The 24313-nt window shown below is 40.3% G+C and overlaps 4 protein-coding genes across 5 annotated transcripts; 1 reads left to right on the top strand and 3 right to left on the bottom strand.

Moving 5' to 3' along the window:
- Nucleotides 1-165: 165 nt before the first annotated feature.
- On the top strand, nucleotides 166-3105 carry LOC117495343 (gamma-crystallin M1-like). The gene is made up of 4 exons (XM_034146543.1): nucleotides 166-471; nucleotides 1978-2336; nucleotides 2453-2704; nucleotides 2798-3105. Exons 2-4 carry the CDS (start codon nucleotides 2328-2330, stop codon nucleotides 3071-3073), a joined length of 537 nt encoding a protein of 178 aa, XP_034002434.1. The 5' UTR covers nucleotides 166-471; nucleotides 1978-2327; the 3' UTR covers nucleotides 3074-3105.
- Nucleotides 3106-8972: 5867 nt separating this feature from the next.
- LOC117495356 (gamma-crystallin M3-like) lies at nucleotides 8973-9715 on the bottom strand. Its single transcript, XM_034146563.1, has 3 exons — nucleotides 9707-9715; nucleotides 9348-9587; nucleotides 8973-9252 (listed from the first exon to the last, which is right to left on the bottom strand). Exons 1-3 carry the CDS (start codon nucleotides 9713-9715, stop codon nucleotides 8974-8976), a joined length of 528 nt encoding a protein of 175 aa, XP_034002454.1. The 3' UTR covers nucleotide 8973.
- A 4746-nt stretch (nucleotides 9716-14461) lies between these two features.
- LOC117495346 (gamma-crystallin M3-like) lies at nucleotides 14462-23026 on the bottom strand. Of its 2 annotated transcripts, none has more exons than XM_034146547.1 (3): nucleotides 23012-23026; nucleotides 14874-15116; nucleotides 14462-14788 (listed from the first exon to the last, which is right to left on the bottom strand). In XM_034146547.1, exons 1-3 carry the CDS (start codon nucleotides 23024-23026, stop codon nucleotides 14513-14515), a joined length of 534 nt encoding a protein of 177 aa, XP_034002438.1. In that variant the 3' UTR covers nucleotides 14462-14512. The 2 variants fall into 2 exon arrangements, with proteins under 2 accessions (XP_034002438.1, XP_034002439.1); XM_034146548.1 differs by lacking the exon at nucleotides 23012-23026 and adding an exon at nucleotides 15372-15383.
- LOC117496141 (gamma-crystallin M1-like) lies at nucleotides 22229-22876 on the bottom strand (the record flags this gene model as incomplete). Its single annotated transcript, XM_034147849.1, has 2 exons — nucleotides 22229-22515; nucleotides 22622-22876. Coding segments are annotated over 2 exons (531 nt in total), but the record flags the coding sequence as incomplete, so codon positions are not given.
- Nucleotides 23027-24313: the final 1287 nt, after the last annotated feature.

Below are 24313 nucleotides of genomic sequence, written 5' to 3'. Positions count from 1 at the left end.
CCAAAATGTAGTCAAGTAAAAGTATAAAGTAGCATAATGCAAAAATACTCAAGTGAAGTACAAGTAGCCTACCTCATAATTGTACTTAAGTAAATGTACTTGGTTAAATTCCACCACTGCTCATATGGTCCACAGTGCTCTACAGGGTGTGTGTTGATTGTAAAGTCTGATTGCTGCAGGAAGAAAGCACCTGCAGCTTCTCTCTGTGAGACACCGCGGGGGAAGCAGCTGTCACTGAAGGTGCTGCAAAACAAAGGAGGAAGTGACATGATGTCCAGCAGGGACGACAGCTTGGCCATCATCCACCTGTCTGAAACTCCACAGTGTCCAGAGGGCCTCCAGGACAAAGCTGGCCTTCTTTACCAGTCTGATGAGTCTCTTCAGCCACTAAGAAGCTGCTCCAGCAGGCCACTCAGAAGGCAGAAAGTCAACCTTGTTCCTCTGTCCTGCAGTGACTGAAACCATCCAGCAGTGAGTAAATAAATGTATACATACTTTTTTTAAGTAAGTAAAGGATATGTTAGCTATCCGCTAGGCTAATTTATGCAATGTAAAAGGCCTAAAGCTTATGCTAATAACGTTAGCATGCTCCACATGTAGCTTGATTAGCAACTGACACGTTTTGTATGTGAAGTTAAGATAGTGCTGCACTTTTTTTTCTTCTTCTAATAGTGTGTTGCTAACTGAATTACAGTTTGCTTTCAGCTGTCTGTTTAAAGATAGCTCTGTATTCTTTGTTGTCAGCTTTCCCTTTTTAAGATAATGACTTATATTTTTGTAGTTAGCATGTTTTTAGTCAATTAGCATCACACATATATAAAGCCTTCTGTCTCTACATGAATACGTGAACAGGTAAGACTATGTATTTGTAATAATAATTGTGGATGAGACATTGACTGTAGCAGTATGCCTACACAAATAAATTAGGAAATGAATGCTATGAGCTAATGTTATGAGGTATTGATAGCTCAACTAGCAAAAGGGTTTATTTGATAGTATGGCAAAGATGCAAATTCACACCAGCAAGTACTGGTAGAAGCCAAGCATGCTCTTTACTTGGGAAATACAGTGACTTAAGGCTTGGCTTTTCATTTTTTCAGGTATGCATGACTTTTGCAAGATACATTTGCATAATATAACAGTTAGCATGAATTACGGATTCACCGTGTCAACCAAGGAAGCTTGTTAGTTTTAACTTCACCTGTTAACTCAGGGTTTACTATGCTGTATTGTTCCTCTCCAGCACAACCTTCTCGTCTAATTACGGGTTTCGTTCGTAAATCTAATCGGCTGCTTCACAATAAAATCAGATCGCTGTAATCTAAAGAAACAGAGCATTCTGATTTTACATGAATTTAAAAACGGGTAAGTAAAACACTTTCCTCTTGATATGTATATTTAGAAACGGGCCGTTAGAAATTATTATTGAAGAGACAGAGAGTGTAACTCTATACACACTCTCTCTCTTCAATAATAATTTCTTACACATGAAACATATGCAGCTAGCTTGTGATATGAGATAATGTTAGCTTAGGTAGCTAAATGTTTAATTATGGACAACCAAGTATGGACAACACGCTTGGTGCTTTACTGCTCTTCTGCTGCTTAGAATATCCAAACAGTATTTTTCACCGTGCTTTACATGTGGCACACATGTCATATTCGACTCAGGAATAAACGGATAGATTTTGCGGTAAAAGGTCAAGGTCTCTGTGATGAGACATCTTTTCAATTCTCGTGAAGGCGATATCTCAGGAATGTGATTAAATTGTCCGAAGTTGTGTTCATTTGTTCCAATAAGAGCAGTTTTGAATCCTTTTCAATGTTTTTATTAATGTAAGGTGGCATTTTAACACCATTTTTTTTTAAGTTAAAAAACAGAAATTGTGATCAGCTGAGAGGGAAACCTTTTTGATAATACATAAAAATACAAAGTCAGGATGTTTAATTAATTATACTAACACAATATTTGTACAGTTTCTGGGTTTCTCATAGGTTTGTCACAGATGTGGACTGTTGTCACCTTCGTTCCATCAGTGTTGATCAGACCATATGTGGAGAAGCTTCTGACTGAAAATGGAACACACACAAAGCTCATGCTTATAATAGACAATGCAGATGACGGCTGCCAGAAATGTATGGATGGAGAGCCATTGTTACACTTTTACAGACCCCGTTCAGCAGAAGTCATACTGCTTAATCATCAGCTTTACACATTTGAATAACAACACGTCATGGACCCAACACTTTTGTATAAAAGGGGCCTGGATTCATGGAGTTGGCAGAGCAAGTTGAACCATCCACTTGGAACTACCTAAACCATCATCATGGGCAAGGTAATGGGATGCTTATCTAAAAATACATTTCTACACAGCAAAATACATCAAAAGTTGATGTTATCACTGATATTAACTATTTGGCTCCTAAACCATTACTTTTCTCTCCATTTCAGATTGTCTTTTACGAGGAGAAGAACTTCCAGGGTCGTTCCTATGAGTGCATGAGCGACTGCTCTGACATGTCCTCCTACCTGAGCAGGTGCCAGTCCTGCAGGGTTGAGAGCGGCTGCTTCATGACCTACGAGCGCCCCAACTACATGGGAAACCAGTTCTTCATGAGGAAGGGCGAGTACCAGGACATGCAGCGCATGATGAGCATGGGAATGATGTTCGACACCATCAGATCCTGCAGAATGATCCCCTTCGTAAGACACAATTTATACATCTCTTTGATTTTAATCAATTTCTTTGTCATAAATTGTGTTGCCTACTTACATCTTCCCTTTATGGTATTACAGCACAGAGGCCAGTTCAGGATGAGGATCCACGAGAAGGAGAACTTTGGTGGTCAGATGAATGAGCTGATGGACGACTGTGACAACATTCAGGAGCGTTACCGCATGAACGAGTGCCAGTCCTGCAACGTGATGGAGGGCCACTGGCTGATGTACGAGCAGCCCCAGTACAGAGGCAAGATGATGTACATGAGGCCTGGAGAGTACAAGAGCTTCAGAGACATGGGCATGAGCGGCCAGAGGTTCATGAGCATGAGGCGTATCACTGATATGTGCTAGACTTCTGTATTTGACTTAAGTAAATAAAAACAATGTGTAATTATTAACTATGTTTGTCAATCACTTCCTTTCTTTGTGTGAAATGTCCTTAGCTGTTAAAGTAACTAAATAACTACAACATCAATACAACAATCTACACTAAGTGTTGATAGTTGCTTTTACTTGAATTAATACTTTTTTAACCCATCCAAAATGTTATATGTTCAAATTAGATACCAATAACACAGAAAAGAAGAAACAATATAATTAAATATTAAAGATTTAGAATTTAAGAGAAACGGCCCAAATAATTCAAAGACATTAAAGGGCCCATGTCATGGCCATTTCCACTGATCATAATTACATTGTTGAGGTATACTAAAATAGATTTATACTGTGCAATTTTCCAAACTCACATTGGTTTCGCATACAGCATCTCTGTCAAGCATGTGTATTCAGCAGTATTCACTTTCTCCACTAAACGACTCGTTGGAGCTCTTGCCCCCCCCTCCCTGTGAGCCTAGTGTGCTCCGATTGGTCAGCTCGGCCACTCGTTCTGATTAGTCAACCACCAGAGAGGCTGCGCCCATGTCAGTGCTTTTCCCGGCTGCTCTCAGCGTAACATCAGTCTTATCATGGCGTCGGTACAGCGGTATATTTTATATACATATATATTTTTAACTGTTGTTATAGAAGAGTGTGACGGCCCCAGGGCCTTTGTCTTACGATGGGGTGGAGCTGAAGAGGCTAATCAGCACGATCACGGACACCTCCGGACACAGTCTCTCTCCAAAGCGGCTGCAGGAAGACTAACTCTGCGATCCTCTCAACCACCTATCTTTGCATTTACCACAATAAATGTGCCGTGGTTTTGTAAACTCGTGTATGTCTCCTTGTCTTTCCGTTGTGGCCTACGAGCTACTCTCATAACAAAGAGTAAGTTATTTTTACCCGTTATAAACTACTACTGTTTGATGAGAAATCAAATCATGGTTTGCTATATATGAATTCAGGGAAGAAAGGATAGGCCTACTAAGTATTTCCATTAAACTTTATTTTTAGAAATGTACAAAATGAACATAAATATACATATATACACACGGTATATCATTCATTCCTCCTCCTCGCATCTTGCCTGCGCACAGTCGGTGCGGTGCCTTTTAGCACCCTCAGTAGTAGTAGAATCCCTTCCCCGTCATGGATTGTCCGCCAGGATCTGGCTGGACGAAATCAAATGCAAATCACAAAATATTAGAGAAACTTAGTTGTTTTAGACTCGTTAGTAGTAGTTGTGTAATGAACAGCTTGCCTGCTAATATGCTAACCTAGCTTTGTTTACCTTGGTAGCTAACACGATATGAACGTTAGCTTGGAGGAAAGGCAACTATAATGCAGTGTAATAAAACTACTATGAACAAAAGCTAGTGGTTCATATTAGGCTAGCAATAACGTGTTTATAATTGCAATCGTATACGGGTATTCTGCTACCATACAATGTAACTTGCATGAATACATTGTTTTGCGCTAGCATACAGCTAGCCTCGTTAGCTACATGCAGTATATGTACGGTCACAATGTACGGTAAATCACAGTACAGTATACTGTATGAGTATTCCGTGTGTGTGACTGCAGACATTCTCCTGCCATGACAAACATGTAAGGCCATCTGCTGACATTGTAGTTGATATATTTAAACGCTAGCAACGTAGCATCACAAAAATGTTTTTCTGACCAAAACTAGCTCTAGCTCCGTGTGTTAGATCGCTACGCCAGCTATAATGTAATTACGTTTCGCGACTGACCGGCAAATCACCCGGAGTATACTGTCAATAGGTATTTTGTGTGTGAATGCAGACATTCTCCTGCTATGAGATACATGTATGCAAGGCCATCTGCTGATATTAGAGTTGATATATGGAAACTCTAGCAACTTAGTTAGCACAGTTAGCACTGTGTCAATGGCTTAGCAGTCCAACACAGTTTACACATTTAAACAGTCTTGTTTGATAAATACACAAATAACAATGCAAACTTACAGGTTGTATACCCAGATCTTCCCCTGCTCCAAACGGTCCAAACAAGCTGTGCATATCCGGCCTCAAACTGGGCAATGTTTTGGAAGCTTTCGTCTGTGAAATGCCGGTTCTTCGAACCTCTGGAGGAGGAACACGCCGCTGCTGGTGTGGCCATAGCTCTTCGGGATTGGTCCATTTCGTTCCGGGTACCGCATGACATCATGCGGTACCCGGAAGAATCAAATGGGCAGTGACGTATCTCCAACGAGGCGTTTTGGGGAGGTATTTTCTGTGTTAGAGTTTTACTCGCTACAGGGTGTACTTTGAGGGTTTTGACTCTGCACACCGTTTACATGCATGAAAACCTTCATAACACACAAGGGGACGGGTAATAACCGGAAAAGCATGACATGGGAGCTTTAATTGTTAGGACATCAACACCTAGCTTTTGTATTTTTTAACAAAGACAAGTCTCTTGTAAAGGTCCTTTGCTTTAAAATGAGTCCTAATGATGACTTCAAGATGTTATCTTTTACCATGTTGTTTGAACACATTACAAGGCTGTGTAATAAAACTGAAAAAACCCCATAATATAATCATAATTTTAGACATAATTTACATTCCCCCAAATGTTAATTCTATCTGTAAAACTTTATTAATAGAAGGTAATATTCCCAAATATGCTGCATGCATCATAAAACTGCCTCACCAAGCCTTATAACATTTATAATATTTAGCTTGTAATTAAAAATGAAAAGAAAATACTATAAAGTTGTTCTCAAACATTCCGTGGCCACTTTACTCTGGACAATTCAACAATTAAATAAAGTGGTAGTAAAGTTTTTTCCTAGTGCAAAAAATTATGACGGCAAGTGATTTTTTTACAAAGCAACATGGTTATTGTTCTGTCAATTAAAGACCAACAAAACAGAATGGCGTATCTTTCCCCATTGTTTGTCACAATGCAACTTTGATGAGCAAGCAAAGCTTTTCTTCATTCTCCTAGAATAATACATTGTAATTTTAATGAATTGTTTTGATAGTCAGCCCTTTTTAAATAGGAGGTGTGGATCCAAAATGTATACATATGTATACGTGTGATGGATCATAACCAATTCCATATTGTAGTGTCGGAAAAAAACGTATAATTAAACCTGAAAACAATATTCCTTTCAACAACACATATGTAAATAGCATATCATAGAATAGAAAGCCTTTATTGTCATTTTACAAAAATATACAATACGATTTTGTACTGCAACTTCAGAATCCGTGATATAAATCACTTACATAATCTAAAATTGTAATAATCACCCTTGGGAGCGCCATTAGGAAGTAGCGCCACAACAAATGATTATTTTCATTATTAATGTGAAAAGTACAAGGTGATGTCTTTATTTTTTGTCAGTCCTAAACCCAAAGATATTCTCTTAAATACAGTACCAGTCAAAAGTTTGGACACACCTTCTCATTCGAAGGTTTCTATTTATTTAAAGTATTTTATACATTGTAGATTAATACTGTAGACATCAAAACTATACAAGAACACATATGGAATTATCTAGTAAACAAAAAGGGTCAAAAAATCCAGAATATGATTTTTATTTTAGATTCTTCAATTAGCCCCATTTTGCCTTGATGACAGCTTTGCACACTCTTGGCTTCTCTCAGTTAGCTTCATGATGTAGTCCCCTGGAATGGTTTTCCAACCGTCTTGAAGAACTTCCCAGAGGAGCTGAGCACTTGTTGGCTGATTTTCTTTCACTCTGCGGTCCAACTGATCCCAAACCATCTCAATTGGGTTGAGGTCGGGTGATTGTGGGGGCCAGATCATCTGATGTAGCACTGATGTAGTCACTTTTCTTCTTAGTCAAATAGCCCTTACATAGCCTGGAGATTTGTTTGGGGTCATTGTCTTCTTGAAAAACAAATGACGGTCCCAGTAAGCGCAAACCAGATAGGATGCCATGGTGCTGCAAAATGTTGTGGTAGCCATGCTGGTTAAGTGTGCCTTGAATTTTGAATAAATCACCAACAGTGTCACTAGCAAAGCCCCCCCACACCATCACACTTCCTCCTCCATGCTTCACGGTGGGAACCACACATGCAGAAACCATCCGCTCACCCTCTCTGCGTCTCACAAAGACACAGAGGTTGGAACCAAAAATCAGACCAAAGTACAGATTTCCACCGGTCTAATGTCCATTCCTTGTGTCACTTGGCCAAAACAATTCTCTTCTTCTTGTTGTTCATCGTCAGTAGTGGCTTCTTTGCAGCAATTGGACCATGAAGGCCTGATTCACTACTCTGATGTATTTATCCTCTGCAGCAGAGGTAACTCTTGCTCTTCCTTTCCCGGGGAGGGGGGTCCTCATGAGAGCCAGTTTCATCATAGCGTTCGATGGTTTTTGCGACTGCACTTGAGGATACTTTCAAAGTTCTTGACATTTTCCGGATCGACTGGCCTTCATTTCTTAAAGTGATGATGGACGGTCGTTTCTCTTTACTGAGTTGAGTCGTTCTTGCCATAATATGGATTACAACAGTCGTCAAATAGGGGCTATCCACTGTGCACTAACCCTACCTCTGCACAACACAACTGATGGTCTCAAACACATTAAGAAGGCAAGTAATTCCACAAATTGACAAGGCACACGTGTTAATTGAAAACCATTCCAGGTGACTACCTCATGAAGCTGACTGAGAGAAGCCAAGAGTGTACAAAGCTGTCATCAAGGCAAAAGGGGGCTACTCTGAAGAATCTAAAATAAAAATCATATTCTTGATTTTTTAACACTTTTTGTTTACTAGATAATTCCATATATGTGACCTGCTCCATCGAAATCAGTCGCATTGACCCGAAGACACATTTTGAGTTGTATACACTGTTGGGAAGAGGAGATTCCTAGCTTTCTAATGATATCAGGATTGTTGTTCTACTCCGAATATTAAGCAAAATATGTGACATTACAGTATATAATGACTGTCACTGAGTCATCATTTTGAGAAAAAGGCCTTCAAAGTTTCCTCTTCTCTGGAATCCATCGATCTGATTGATTATTAGCGGAGAAAATGATCAAAATACTACGGAGGGAAGATATTTTCGTTTGGATTACTGGTCTTGGGGAAGCGAGTGAGTGTGTGTGTGTTTGTGTAATTTTGCGTTTGTGTGTATTGTGTTTGCTTCCCGGGGAAAACACTCGGCTGTTGTTATGCCTGCTGTGACGTTAAGTTACTCCGTTCTCCGCTTGTAATTATGCCGTTACAAGCTTCAACGTTGTATTTATCATCTGAATTTGCCGAAACAAGTTTAATATTCTGAAAGCCAAGACTTTGTTTATTTGAAATCAGATGAAAACAAACTGTAACGGACCCTGCCGTGTTATCTATGATTACTATACGCCTTACATTCATAATTTCAGCCGGAGGGAGGGGAAGCAGCGCTGCGGAACAGCAGAGTGGCGAGTGAGAGCTGTCATCTTCCCTTCACAAGCTTCAAAAATGTATTTATCGTGTGATTTTGGAAATAAAAGTTTCATATTCTGAAAGCCAAGACTTTTTTATTTAAAATCAAACCAAACACCCGAACCCCGAAAAACTATTTTTTTACGCAAATCCACGTTTATTTTTAAATGAGCCGTTGCGACTTCCGACTGATTTCGATAGAGCGGGTCACATATGTTCTTTCATAGTTTTGATGTCTTCAGTATTAATCTACAAAGTACAGTTATTTAAAGTTCTGTGATTCATATTTTTATAGTGTATACGTTTTCCATGTGTGTCAACCTATTTACCATCAGTTATTTGTGTGTATGACTTTCAGATCACTCAATAATAACAAACAGAATAGTAGATTTAAAAGAGAATCACTAGATTTTTATTAAAAATCTTTCATACAGTGGCGCTCTAATAACAGGAGTCCATGATGCGCTTCATGCTCATGAACCTCTGGCCGCTCATGCCCATGTCTCTGAAGCTCTTGTACTCTCCGGGCCTCAGGTACATCATCTTGCCTTTGTACTGGGGCTGCTCGTACATCAGCCAGTGGCCGTCCATCACGTTGCAGGACTGGCACTCGTTCATGCGGTAACGGTCCATCATGTTGTCGCAGTCGTCCATCAGCTCATGCATCTGACCACCGAAGTTCTCCTTCTCGTGGATCCTCATCCTGAACTGGCCTCTGTGCTGTAAATTAAAAAGAATGATCATAAGACAAATAAATCCTCCTTCAAATATCATATACAATTTTTCATTTATGAAATGTCATAATTTCAAAGTACCATGGGGATCATGCGGCAAGACTTGATGCAGTCACTCATGCCCATACGCTGGTAGTCAGCGTACTCGCCCCTCCTGACAAAGTACTGGTTTCCCATGTAGTTGTTGCGGTCGTACACCATGAAGCAGCCGCTCTCCACCTTGCAGGAGTGACACCTGCTCAGGTAGGAGGACATGTCAGAGCAGTCACTGCTGGTCTCATAGGAACGACCCTGGAAGTTCCTGTCCTCGTAGAAGATGATCTGTAAAAAGAAATCATTATGATAACAGTGTATCAAAGATTTTATAAAGTACACCTTTTTTCAGTTTTAACGACGACCCTGATTTGATTTGAATGTTAGAAATCGAGTGCTGTAAATACCTTGCCCATGGTCATGGTTACAGTTTACTACTATTGCTTCAGCTCTAAATGACTGCACACTTTTTTCGATGTCCCCCAGTTGCTTTTATACCTGACCTAGCATCAAAGGAAAACATGACCCCATTGTTGAAATTCCTGACAGAGCAATACGTAGAAGAGGCCCCCGTGTACAGTTCAATTCAAAGTGACCTATAACAGTTCATGATTTGCTTTGGTTGCAATAGTGGGAAGAGGCCCTGCTTTGCATTGTCTGTGCTGCTGAACAACACCAGCCGTTTTTTCACAAACAACATACTGTACTTCACTTTGAAGGGCACATTAAATATGTAACCTCTGATCTAGAGTCAATTAATGGATTCATAGCCATGACAAAATACATGACTGATGCAGGATTAACTATACGAGTCTAAGAAAACATGTGGATTTTATCAAATGTAATTATTCTACACCATGATATATAAAAAAAACAGTAAGGCCCCTTGACACATTTATTTGTTTTTTGAGATAAAACCATATAACAATTTTCCAAAAGTCACACGCCAGATAATATGTTGCTTTGTTTCTTATATTATTTCCAAATAAAAGTGTCTTTATTTTTAGAATAATATCTCTTGGTAAAAACTTAGTTTTTTCAGAAAAAGATGTACAACATCTACTTTAGATACAATACAGCATACAAAACCAACTGATCATATTATTTTTAGGGCTGTCAGTCGATTAAAATATTTTAATCGCGATTAATCGCATGATTGTCCATAGTTAATCGCGATTAATCGCAAATTAATCGCACATTTTTTATTTGTTCTAAATGTACCTTAGAGGGATATCTTTCAAGTTTTTAATACTCTTATCAACATATGAGTGGACAAATATGCTTTATATGTTTGTTTATTATCATTTGAACAATGACAAATATTCTCATGAATATTAAACACAACAACCTCTGAACATTACAAATATTCGCCTCAATTCAACCTGGAACCTCTCTCATACTGTGTGTGTGTGTGTGTGTGTGTGTGTGTGTGTGTGTGTGTGTGTGTGTGTGTGTGTGTGTGTGTGTGTGTGTGTGTGTGTGTGTGTGTGTGTGTGTGTGTGTGTGTGTGATGTGTGTGTGTGTGTGTGTGTGTGTGTGTGTGTGTGTGTGTGTGTGTGTGTGTGTGTGTGTGTGTGTGTGTGTGTGTGTGTGTGTGTGTGTGTGTGTGTGTGTGTGTGTGTGTGTGTGTGTGTGTGTGTGTGTGTGTGTGTGTGTGTGTGTGGTGATGGATCGTTGAGCTATGTGCAGCTCAAGGCATATATGCTCGAATGGGAGCTGCCTGGACGCTGCAATAATGTTGCGCGTACTATCCGTGCTGAGTGTGCTGACTTTTCGTACAATGTCACACTGCATAAAGTCAAGTGCTCGGCGCAGTTGTCGGCGAAATGTCATTGAAACAGCTCCTTATATCCGTTAGCGCAGCTAGCTAGCACCAGATGCTAACAACAACAACACGTAAGGTGTGCCTCGCTCGCGCGAGTCGCGCCACACATACACACTCCCTCCCGGTCCTCCCGATGGCCAGTCCGGGCCTGCCAGTGAGCGTGGAAGTGTGGTCTGCCACAAGCGGGCGGCAGGAGCGGGGCTGTCAGCATCAGCTTGTCGATGGTATTTTACACTCGATGCGCTCTGAAACTACGGCGGCCGAGGACAAAAAATACACATGCGTTAATCGCGTTAAAATAATTAGTGGCGTTAATTTTTTTTGCGTTAACGCGTTATTAACGCGTTAACTTGACAGCCCTAATTATTTTATATCACAATCTCCAAATACATGATTTGTATGCTGACATTATTCATACAAATAGTTGGAATGTAATTAACTTGGTTTTTATTGTATCTAGTGTACATTTATTAAATACTGTATGTGATACTGTGCACATTCAGTTCAGCAATTATAGACCATAAGAACAATAATAAAAGAATACTATATTAACTCACAACTTTGACTACAACCAAAATGAAGATTAAATATATCAATTAATTTGTAAGTTTATAGCTTTTGGAGCAATCATTTTGATGGTTTGATTGTAATACTATTTAATGATTAATACCCAAGAACAGTCTTGCATGTACTCGCCACAAAAATAAATAGCTAAAACACATCACAATCATACTAGATAAATTACTGATATTTCAAGCTGTTTTTCCCTTTAAGCACTCATTCATCTTGTGGATTAATAGCCATCTGATATTGAAAAAACTGGGTGAATGAAACAGGAGTGGGGTAATTGCTTTTGTCACATCGAAGGTAGGGGGGGTGGAGTCAAATCCAACATGATATATAAATCTGTAGTCTGTAAATCATTGGTGATTGCAATAAGTGTGGTATTTTGAGAAACCAAAAGGGTAGATGGTGCTGGAGAAAGAGAGGTACACGGAGGAGCATTTCCAAATAAGCTAAGCCTCAAGTTAAATGGCTCCGTCTTTACCTGCAGGCAACCTTCAAAGGAAAAACACAAAGCAGCACTAACTGGCAGAGTAGGAGGCTGACAGATTGCTTAATTCACTCAGTGAAGATGTTGCAGATAATGCTACTCAATGAAGAATTGCATGTGATGGTAGTAAAAACCTTAAACTGCCACATTTAATTCGATTTCCTTTCTGCCCAGAACTAAAGCGAATAAATTAGTGCAAAAGTCAAGTATAGATAATTTGATATGGATCTAAAATACATTAAATGCTCTTTGATTTGATTGCACTTATAAATGACTTACTCAGGGTTCCCGCGGGGTCTTAAAAAGTCTTACATTTGATAATCAGAATTTAAGGCATTAAAAAGGTCTTAAATATGATTTAAAAAAAAAAAAAAGGTCTTAAATATGATTTAGAAGGTCTTAATAATGATCGGATTTGAAAGGTACTTCTGTGTTGCGATCGCGTCTAAATGTGTTTTGGGGGAAATGTCTGGGCTGCAAAGTAACCCAGTACGGTAAGAGCCTTTCAGTTCCCCCCAAACATTTGTATTGAAATAAATCAACATGGAACCAGTTATCATTAACTTTGTTTCCCCCGGCCCCTTATCGGAGAACACCCAGCTAGTAACCTAGCAACCAAGCTTCAGCTAGCGGAAGTCAGAAATGAGGTATCTTCGATACTTACAAATAAATATGGGGAAGTGTAAGTTCAACCGTATTTGGTTGGAAAACATCAAATTTAGTGCTTGGTTGAACCAGTGGAGGGGAATGTGTTTGAAGCCCGCTGCACCTTTGGCAAACAAAATTAGCGTTTGTTTTGCTAATGTAGCATTAGCTAGTGCAGCTACTCCTGCAACAACACCGGGGGACCTCCGGGCGACGTTTGAGTCTACGGCAACCCTAAAAGCGGAGGTGCTGTGGACGCTAAATACCGTAGCTAAACACCAATCATACAACAGCATGAAGACAGCTGAGCTCTGACTATAGCTCTTGACACACACACACACACACACACACACACACACACACACACACACACACACACACACACACACACACACACACACACCGACAAAGAGACACACATACACACTTTTTGTCTAACACGCTAACACAGTTCAGTGTACTGTTATGCTGTTATGTTCAGTCATCGTTCTTATGTTGAACATGAATACATTTACTTTGTAAGTAATTATGGGACGTATTTCTTCTTTCCTAGCAATTTTCCTTCATACTTTCTTGCCGTGAAATAGGTCTTAAATTCTATTCAAAGTGGTCTTCAAAAGGTCTTAAAAAGTCTTACATTTGAGTTGGTGAAACCTGCAGGAACCCTGTTACTGAGAAGCCTTCCAGAGACAACTTTATTTGCACTGGCTTCTTAAATATTGACATCATGTTAAACTCCCAGTCTATGTAAAGTGAACCGCACCATTTTAATTGAGACAACGTTGTCTGTGTTGTCCTTATTCGGATCCACATGACTGTGTGGTCTCTCATGTTGTTGTGGAATGTGTGCTGCACCACTTGTGGACTGTGCCTTTCACAACTGAATCAGTCAAATGATGAAATTCTACGTAACAAAAACTGTGCCTTGAATTATTAACTCCTTCCTAAGTAATGCTATATCGTGGTATATCTTTTTATGTGAAACATTTTTCAACCCATGTGGTTTTATACAATGTTTTAAAAAAACAATTTTGGAAATATATTTATGTATTTGCATTAACTTCCTAAAGGTGGGGTAGGTAAGTTTGAGAAACCGGCTCGAGATACACTTTTTGTTATATTCCATGGAATGCTCTTAACATCCCGATAGCAATGAATATCTTAAGTGCTTTGACAAAAAATCCATAAAAAAATGTCATCTGTGGAAGCCGTAGTACTGTAAAAAGCACGACCAATCATTTTAGCCGGCCCGGCTAAAATAACTGGATGGCCTGCCTGCCTGTCAGCCTTCCATCTGTGCACAAACTTATCTCGTGCCCTCATTGGTCATGTGCACGTTCGTGTGTTGGAGGAGGGGCTCTGTAAGGAAGTGGCAGATTTTTTCCGGCTGTGCATTTTCAAATTCTAGCGCACTCGAGCTGGTTTCTCTAAAATTACCTACCCCACCTTTGAGGTGAAAATATGAGGTTGTATATGATGGATAAAGAAGATAACGGAACCAATTAATAAGCAAAATAATTATCTATAATATACATCTCTTTTGTCTATTTTGTATTTAACAGTTGCATTCAAATCAGACATAATGTACTATTAAAATATTATTAACAATAAAGATTGCATACGCCAGGTTATATATGGATTTCTTTTATTTCAGAGTTTTGTTGAACGAAAACCAATTCATTTGTAAAACTAACAGGAGTCAGTAATGCGTCTGATGGAGCTGAATCTCATTGCATCGTATCCCATGTCCCTGAAGCTCTTGTACTCTCCGGGCCTCAGGTACATCATCTTGCCTCTGAACTGGGGCTGCTCGTACATCAGCCAGTGGCCATCCATCACGTTGCAGGACTGGCAGTCAGACATATGGTAACGGTCCTGGATGTTGTCACAGTCCTCATTTACCTCATTCATCTGACCACCAAAGTTCTCCCTCTCGTAGATCCTCACTTTGTAGGACCCTTTGTGCTGTAAAGAGTATATATATTGAGTTAGTCGTCTCGAATGATAATTGAGCTCCTCATGAGAAATGCAGAATTTCATGATATCATACCATGGGGATCATCCGACAAGACCTGATGCAGTCACCGAAACCCATCATACGCTGGTAGTCAGAGTACTCGCCCCTCTTCATGAAGTACTGGTTTCCCATGTAGTTGGTGCGGTCGTAGACCATGAAGCAGCCGCTCTCCACCTTGCAGGAGTGACACCTGCTCAGGTGGGAGGCCATGTCAGCGCAGTCGCTGCTGGTCTCATAGGAGCGACCCTGGAAGTTCTTGTCCTCGTAGAAGATGATCTAGAATCCAACAGAGCAATTACAGTTTAGTATTACATCAAGGTGGATGGTAAATAAAAAATAACCCTGATGTAAACAGCTTAGTATGTAATCATTATCTTAGTGTGGTAATAGTGCAAAAAAGGATGCATCTATGTTCCCTTTCTATGCACACAACTATACATTACATATAAAAACAATGAAGCAAAGACAAGAACTGAATGTGTGCAAACGTTGATAGAGAATCATAAATAAATCTATCCATGATACACTCACCTTGCCGTGCATGGTGGCTGATGTATTGACTGATGCTATAGCATTCCTATCCGGGATTTAAGCCTTTTTTATACCTAACGTGGCATCCAAACAATCGACGGCACCATTGTATGGAAGCCATGAGTCAGCAGAATGCAATGTTAGACTCTCGGTTTGTGAATGCTGATGGGAAAGGATTTATTATACGTCCTCCCACAGGCTCTATCATTCCAGATAAAAGGGCTTCTGTGATTTAAAATAGTGATTACTTTGACTGAATGATTCAATTTGTTTGGTTCAGAATTAACAGCCGGGGGCAAAGATGTTTGTACATGTTTGAATCTTTTTAAGGTGTTACGGCCTGGCTCATAGGCTGCAACAAAGATGGGAGACCAGACAAGTTAAGTGTAAGAAAAGCGTATTTATTTAGTATAAGCAAAACCAAAGGTCTTCAAAGAAACCTAATAAACATGGAAGTCAGTTATCAGTAATGATTGCGTGTATGGGTGTGTGAAAATGTGCAGAAACAAAGATGCGGCCGTGTCCAACAGAAGAATGAGAGGGCAGTATGGGTTGGTGTTGGCCTTTTATGTCGACGGCCCAGGTGTGGCTTCTCAGATTGATTACCTGAAACACAAACAAGAGCCAGCAAGCAGAACACAAAGTCAGAGACCCCTAGTGGAGTGGAGGGGGTCGTATCCCCCCCCCCCTTAAAAAAAGGGTTCCCCCTAGGAACACCGTCCAAATATAGCAACCAACACAGAATAATGTTTAAATGCATAGTTCAAAATTAATTACATATACATGTTCCATACTGACCGGTTAGAATTTCAATGTTCACCCAGTCTCCATTTTCCAACCCAGCAACTCTAGTGCCTGAAGAAGCCTTTTAAGAGATGCAACACAGCAACATCAGCGCCTAAGGAAGCTTTTCAAGAGTTTACAGGAAAGATGGAGATCAGAGAGAACACACACTGAAGAGAAGGGTGATGGATGATGGGCCATGCATGGAAGAGCATTAACTAAGAGGTCCAAAAACAGATAATCATTCAACAGTGTCCGACAAATTACCTGCAGCTAGACAAAGCTTGCTAAAGCTTTGCCTTCACCAATATTCCAGCTATCACAAACTAGAATCAACATAAGCGTCAAACCAAAGCTTCCTTTGAAACAAACGGCTCACTAGCCAACCAAGTCTTCCTCAGAAGCACAGCACAAAGAGACAACCAAACTACGCAAAGCTCACCCAACCAAGGCATGAACTGCAACGCTTATGTTCCCGAAGCTTACAGGTCTAACTAACCACTTGCAGACACTTCCAACAAATTACCATTTTGCACTTCCCTCCTGCTACCATCTACTTACTTCCACAATAACCACTGTAGCATCCCACACTAAGATATCACCACAACACAGACTTGTTTTAGAACTAATAAAGCCAAACGGTTTTCCAGGATTAAGCTACCAATAGGAAAACATCAACATTATGTAACTACGGCGAGACAGATAACAAACACTCATGTAAACATTGTAAACTCACTTAACACATTTTCAGCCGATCTCAACTAGCACATACACAGATAACAGCAGTCATGTCCCTCTATCTACCAAACCAAACTACCTAAACTCCCCCCTAGTCTTCAGGTGCTACTTATGGTGGGTATTTATGCACTGAAACCCACAAGCCCGGTAAAGCAACCAGCAATTGGCAACTGCACCCGCAGCTTTGGACGTGCTCCCGAGCTAATAGCTCTAACCACGTCCACACCACACTAAAACCCCCCAACGAATTCCAAAGGGTTGAGAAAACCAAGGTAATGCTCTTTTCTAAAGCTAAAAAGACTCCAGAGACTGCTTTAGATATTGTGACTATGCAAGGACAAGTACTCCAAGTGGTTAGCTGTTATAAATACCTTGGTATCTGGCTTGATGATTGTCTTACTTTTAAACTTCACGTCACTAATCTGCTTAAAAAGCTGAGGGTTAGACACGGTTTCTTTTTCAGAAACAAGTCCTGTTTCTCTTTTGAAGCCAGGAAAAGGCTAGTCACTGTGACCTTTTTACCTGTGCTAGACTATGGTGATTTGATCTATATGAATGCACCTGCCCATTGCCTGGAAAGGTTAGATGCCGCCTATCACAGTGCTCTGAGATTTGTTACTAACTGTAAAGTACTTACTCATCACTGTACCCTGTATGCCAAGGCAGGTCTGCCTTCACTTACTGGTCGGAGGCTCAGTCATTGGTACATATTCATATATAAAGCCATGCTGGGTAAACTACCGACTTATATATGCTCTTTGATCTCACGGAGAGTGGCAAGTAGCTATTGCCTGAGATCCCAGGATGTGTTTTTATTACATGTGCCAAGTGCTAGGACTGTTTTAGGTACTAAAGCTTTTATGTGCGCTGCTCCTCTAGCTTGGAACACCATGCAAAAAATATTGAAACTGAGCATTTTGATTCCCTTGCATCGTTTTAAAGCACGGCTGGATGAAATGTTATTGGATACCTGTCAATGTAAATAGGTTGCTAATGTATACCCCTGTAATTATGTTGTGATGTCCTTTTGTTTTCTGTTTGTTTTTATGTGTAACTAATGTACCGCAGGTCTCCCTTGAAAAAGAGATCGTTGATCTCAATGGGATTTTTTAACCTGGTTAAATAAAGGCTACAAACAAACAAACAAAGGGAATCCGTTCTGAAGCCTACAGGGACAGAAGTGAGAGACACTCACAGGACCACCAAAAATCGGCTGCAAAAATCACCAATATAACGAGCTTAGCGACGAAAACCAAAAACACCACCCACCTGCATTTCATTACAACTGCTTACATTATCCAACAAAAACAAACATCTACTCACTACACTTGTCCATGTATCCCAAACAACCAGCATGCACACAACGAGGTGCACCTGCCTATCAAGTTACAGCTGATCTGATTCCTGTAATCAGTCTCAGCCCTTCAATCCACTAACAAGCAGACAAAGATGGCTGCACTACAGAATTAGAAACATTAGGCGCGTTCACACCAAGTAATTTGCCGTATTTAGTGCTGGCACTCAGTGCCCCGGTACTTATTACCCCAGGGCATTTAGTACAGATCGCGTTCACACCGGAATAAATTCCCTGAGGGAAGATTACGCAAATGAGCCGCTGACGTCACTTCGTCTTCTTCTGCTTTGGGTTTACTGGCAGGCCGCAAACAACTTCACGGCGTATACTGCCACCCGGAGTCCCCGGCCGGAAGTCCCCGGAGTTGGGGACTGGCTTCAGTAGAAGCTGCTGGGACTCCCAGCAGCTTCTACTGAAGCCTTCCGAGTAAATCGCCAGAACGCCGACACCTCCTCATCTCCACCGCTCTCATGTTTTATTTTGTGTTGCCATAAGTTAGTCTCTCTGCGTTTGTGCACTGGGCGAATGCTAATGCTAATAATGCTAATGCGAGGATAATAAAATTGCAGCTCTACAAAACATTTCAGAGTTGTACAGGGCGTGGTTTGCAATTCGCCCAGCCAATCAGAACTGGGGCACTTTTTTTCCCCCAGGAAAGTACCATCTCTCAGCAGGCACTAAAAATGGGGGTAAAAGTTCCCGAGATTAAGTGCTCTTTTTGGTGTGAACGCGACATAAGGGGTACTAACGGAACTAAACGCGAAAAGTACGGTGAAAAGTACTCCGGTGTGAACGCGGCTATTGTCAAAAATGTCGGACGAGTCCCCATTTGTTACGGCCTGGCTCATAGGCTGCAACAAAGATGGGAGACCAGACAAGTTAAGTGTAGGGAAAGCGTATTTATTTACTATAACCAAAACCAAAGGTCTTCAAAGAAACCTAATAAACATGGAAGTCAGTTATCAGTAATGATTGCGTGTATGGGTGTGTGAAAATGTGCAGAAACAAAGACGCGGCCGTGTCCAACAGAAGAGTGAGAGGGCAGTATGGGTTGGTGTTGGCCTTTTATGTCGACGGCCCAGGTGTGGCTCCTCAGGTTGATCACTTGAAACACAAACAAGAGCCAGCAAGCAGAACACAAAGGCAGACTCCTAGTGGAGTGGAGGGGGTCGTAACATAAGGTATAGTATGGATTTCTTCGTTATCATTATGATCAGGCTGGAGTGACACTAAAAACGGTTTTAAATAATAATGTTGAACATCAATTATCTCAAGTGTTCCTACAAAGGCGCTGCTGCTATTTTAAATGTCTGCATTATTTCTATCAAGGACCCAGCAAATACCTGTGGAATTTATGGCACTATTTGTTTTAGTTAAAGTTAAGTTAAAGCCTTTTATTGTCATTGTACACAGAGTATAACGAGATTCAGAGTGCAACTCTGTCCCGAGGCCTGTACTACGAAGCCGGATTTTCCTAACCTGGATATGTTTGAGTTAGCTGGTTGGCCCAATCCAAAACATACGCGCTCTGGCTAAACTGTACTACGACGCTGGTTATCAAGTGGATCGCTCAAGCCAGCCGTGTCCTATCTAGTTAGGTGCGCGTTCACATGAAAGGGGTGGTATTTGGAGCATTCGACCAATCTCAAACACGGACAAGCGTACTGACAGCGCAGCGTCATACTTCCTGAATGAAAAGTGAACTTTAATATTAGTCAAATATGAAGAAGTTAAACTTTAAACATCCATGACTTAAACACTTTATCCAGGATAAAAGCCACATAGCTGCACCTGCAAGGTGAATACAGCTGGTAAAAGAAAAAGCGTTTGAATGCGTACATTAACAGGTTTATGAAATCACTGCCCCGTCCAAGACACGAGTGGATCTGACTTTAATTAGGAGAATTTGACTCGAGTGTTTCGTCAACTTAATGTGTTGCTTAAAATAATACTTCTGCATACAGTATGTGACACTGTGAGTGTTGCACGGCCAGATATGGCTCAAGAAGCTGACTCAAATAAGGAAATATATGATACATTATGATGTGATATGATATGAATGATAATGGGACACATCGACGTCTGCACTCACAGTGCCGCGGACTGTACTTAATGTTACTCTGATCCGGTTACTTATGTCTTGGCAGATATTGAAGTAAGCTTTCTTAACGCTAATGTTATAAAATTCAGATTGCTGTGAAGATGGGAGGGGATATTCTATTAATTTTCACGTTCACACAGTCAGTTGATTTTTGCCGGCCGTCTTTCCTGCAACGGCAGTTTTTCTGTATTTCCTCTATCCTGTAATATGACTTGATAGCTTTAAACTCCGCACACGGAGCTCTGATTGGTCAGCAGGCGGTGCTTTCACTGAGTTGATCTCTTAGCCTGCAACCAAACCTCCTCCCGAGGAGGTTAGCCGCTCAGCATAAGTTACCATGGAGATCTAGCCCGCTAAAAAGAGAACCAGCGTCGTAGGACCGGAAAGCCCGAGTTTTCCCTGAAGTCAGCCGGCTAAGCGAAAATCCGGCTTCGTAGTACAGGCCTCCGGTGTGCAAAAAATACAAACACATACAGAACACTAAAAAAAAACACGGCAATAGGACAGACAACATAAACAATCATACGGGGGAATAAATAGTTAAAAATATTGATATAAAAATAGTATATAAAGTGCATTAAAAGTGTGTGTATGTGTGAGCATGGTTATGGTTATTGCATTATGTGTGGTGGTTAAGCAGCCTGACGGCCCAGGGGTAGAAACTGTTTTTGAGTCTGTTTGTCCGTGACTTGAAGCTCCTGTATCTTCTCCCAGAAGGCAGGAGAGAGAACAGTCTGTGACCTGGGTGAGAGCTGTCCTTAATCATTTTGTTAGCTCTGTTGCGGCAGCGGGAGGTGGAGATGTGTTGCCAGTTGCCCTGCCCTCTCTGGAACTTCTCAGCCATTTTTAGAACACATTATGGGATAACTTTATATTTTGACTTATTTGTACACACATAACATCGACGTGTTGTGTTATCATATGCATAGTTAAAGTAGTTGACCTTATTTTACAATGCATGCTTCAAGTTGGATAGAAGTTGGTTTGTTTGCAATGAAACTAGATATACTTTTTACATTACAAGGCAAAATAAGTTGATTCTAGTATGGTGTACTGTATGATACTTTACCCACTGCAAAGAAGTCAACATGTAAAAAGTGAACTATATCTAGGTATTGTCTTTATTTTATTTCCTCTAAGATTAGGACCTATACCTGTTTTTGCATCTTGACTTGATACTGTTTTATACTTTTTTTTTTCAAAAATACCATTATCATGTAAATTGTTTGTATTTTATTCATGGTATTTTATGCTGCCTTCTAGTCCAGGTCTTTCTTCTAAATATGATTTCAATCAAAAACAAATCTTTTATCTGGCTTAAATAAGGAAATAAAAAAATAAAATAAAATGCAAAAGAATAATACAAAATATTATTGAACAGAGCTTCACGTGATCTTTTTCAGGACTAAAAACTACTGCTTTAGCTGTGATCATAATTTCCGATGAGACGTGTCACATAGTAAACTCAGTCTTCTTTATACAGTATCTCATACGAAAACAAAGTTAGTTTATAGCATATCCCAGTTGTAATAAAACAGCTGTAATAATATTCCAATTAGCTTAGTTTGGATTTTATAATTTTAGATTTTTCTTGCAGAATATCTGCATTAAAAGGATTTTTTACATCAATTAATCTATTCCCTTTCATTATTACTGATTATGTAAATGTTTGCAATGTGCTGTGTCTATGGTATCATAGCATTTTTATTCTCATTATAATTCAACAAAGAAGTTCCATTGATGTTGTAAAAGTACTTGGTTTGAACACCTTTATTTTTTGATTGTCATTGTTTATTGCATGTTTTACATAACTTCATATTTTTTTAATGAAATAAAACAGGAAAAAAGCCACAGGTTTTATCTTAAATGTTTTATTTCAAGATAGAACATTTCTAGCACATATCAGTGATACGCTTCATGCTCATGAACCTCTGGCCGCTCATGCCCATCTCCCTGAAGTTCCTGTACTCTCCGGGCCTCATGTACATCATCTTGCCTCTGAATTGGGCCTGCTCGTACATCAGCCAGTGACCGTCCATCACGTTGCAGGACTGGCAGTCTGACATGCGGTAACGCTCCTGGATGTTGTCACAGTCCTCCATCATCTCGTGACTCTGACCACCGAAGTTCTCCTTCTCGTAGATCTTCATCCTGAACTGGCCTCTGTGCTGTTGTTGGAAAGGATTCAAACAAATCAATATCTTTATATCAAGTTTTGTGAGGGTTGTCACATGTAGAAGAATCACAGTAGGACATATGTTGCTAAATACCTACCATGGGGATCATACGGCAAGACTTGATGCTTTCCCTCATTCCCATCATGCTCATGTAGTCGGAGTACTCGCCCCTCCTCATGAAGAACTGGTTTCCCATGTAGTTGTTGCGGTCGTAGACCATGAAGCAGCCGCTCTCCACCCTGCAGGACTGGCTCCTGCTCAGGTAGGAGGACATATCAGCGCAGTCGCTCATGCACTCATGGGAACGACCCTGGAAGTTCCTCTCCTCGTAGAAGATAATCTGAAAATCATGGATGCATTAGAAATACTTTTGGTATGCAGTGAAAGTATTGACACAATTTTATCTAGAAAGCCTTTTGTATACTCTGTTTGAATAACAACATTTGCAATATTAGTGTATAATGTAAGAAATCGTCCTGGAGCCTACCTTTCCCATGCTCATGTCAGTGGTGGACATAATTGTAGATGAGCTGCTGCTGTTGCTACTGCTGTACTGCTGTCCTGTGTCATTTAACTCTAGCTTTTATACCTGCCCAAACCCTACAGAGTTAGTGGGCCCCCATTGTTCAAACCACTGACCCAGCAACATGGTACAGTATGGAGCACTGTACAGGCCTGTGTTACTGTGTTGCAATATCACATGACTAGGCCATCGAATACTTTAGAAATTGTACCCTTCCAACCAGGTAACACAAACATGGCCACTAGGGAGCATACCACTATGCACAAATGCCCAGAACAGCAAACCTGATTTAATTTCTGGATGGACAGACGGTTTGCTGCATGTCATTCCAAAAAAAAATGTTTACAGCACAATGTTCAGATGTTTATTATTCCAAAAGCCTAATAGCCTTTCCCAAAACAAAACACTTTTAGTGCCAATGGCCCATCTATTAAGCTATTATGCAGAATAACGTCATTGGAAATGTTCTTACCATACCGAACATACTCTAGCTCTTATTTGTTTTTGCCTTCGTTGACTAAAAACGAGGAATGAGATTGGTTAAAATGGTCTAAATACAGTAAGCCAATTAGAGGCAGTAAGGCGGGTCAAGCTTTCACTATAGCAGTGAAAAAATATCATAACAGAAAAGCTCCATTTACACCATCTACTTCTGTTTATCGCACGGAGAGTATCCATTTTCAGAGCGAAAGGCCATTAGAAAAATTGTCCGTCTGTTCTCTGGTAACGGACTGTCGGACAGATGGGCTTTTGGAATAGTTGGCCATTGGATCAGTGACATTAAACCCTCTCTTTTTCAAAATGTACAGTTCATCACTATCAAATGAAAACCTTAAGATTAGGAATTATGATGTTAGTGCTGCGATTGCGCTGAAACTGATTTTTTTCTCTCTGCAACCCAAGCCTGGCAATATGCCTCTCATACTCTCCACTTTAGAGGCCATTGTTTGTGTACATTCTTGCAACATAAGCACTAGCTAACATTCAAGGAGCAAGTAAGAGGTTTAATGCAATTGAACTGCTGATCAGATGTTATTTTTAAAAGGTCTTCCAAGTTTAATACACTGTAAACATGTTCTCTTAAAGGGGACCTATCATGCAAAATACACTTTGTGATGTCTTTTATACATAAATATGTGTCCTCGGTGCGTCGGGGAACTCGCGCAGCGTCAGAAAATAAAACCCTCTCTCTTTTCCTCGGTACCCAAATCTTTTAAAAACGGGTGTACAACGAGCGGATACAGATTCCATCCGCTGTGACGTAAT

Source organism: Trematomus bernacchii, unplaced genomic scaffold (assembly GCF_902827165.1).
Source record: "Trematomus bernacchii unplaced genomic scaffold, fTreBer1.1, whole genome shotgun sequence".
In the NCBI taxonomy this organism is placed as follows: domain Eukaryota; kingdom Metazoa; phylum Chordata; class Actinopteri; order Perciformes; family Nototheniidae; genus Trematomus; species Trematomus bernacchii.
Note: the sequence above shows the minus strand (reverse complement) of the source record. Positions and strands in the feature narration are given on the sequence as shown.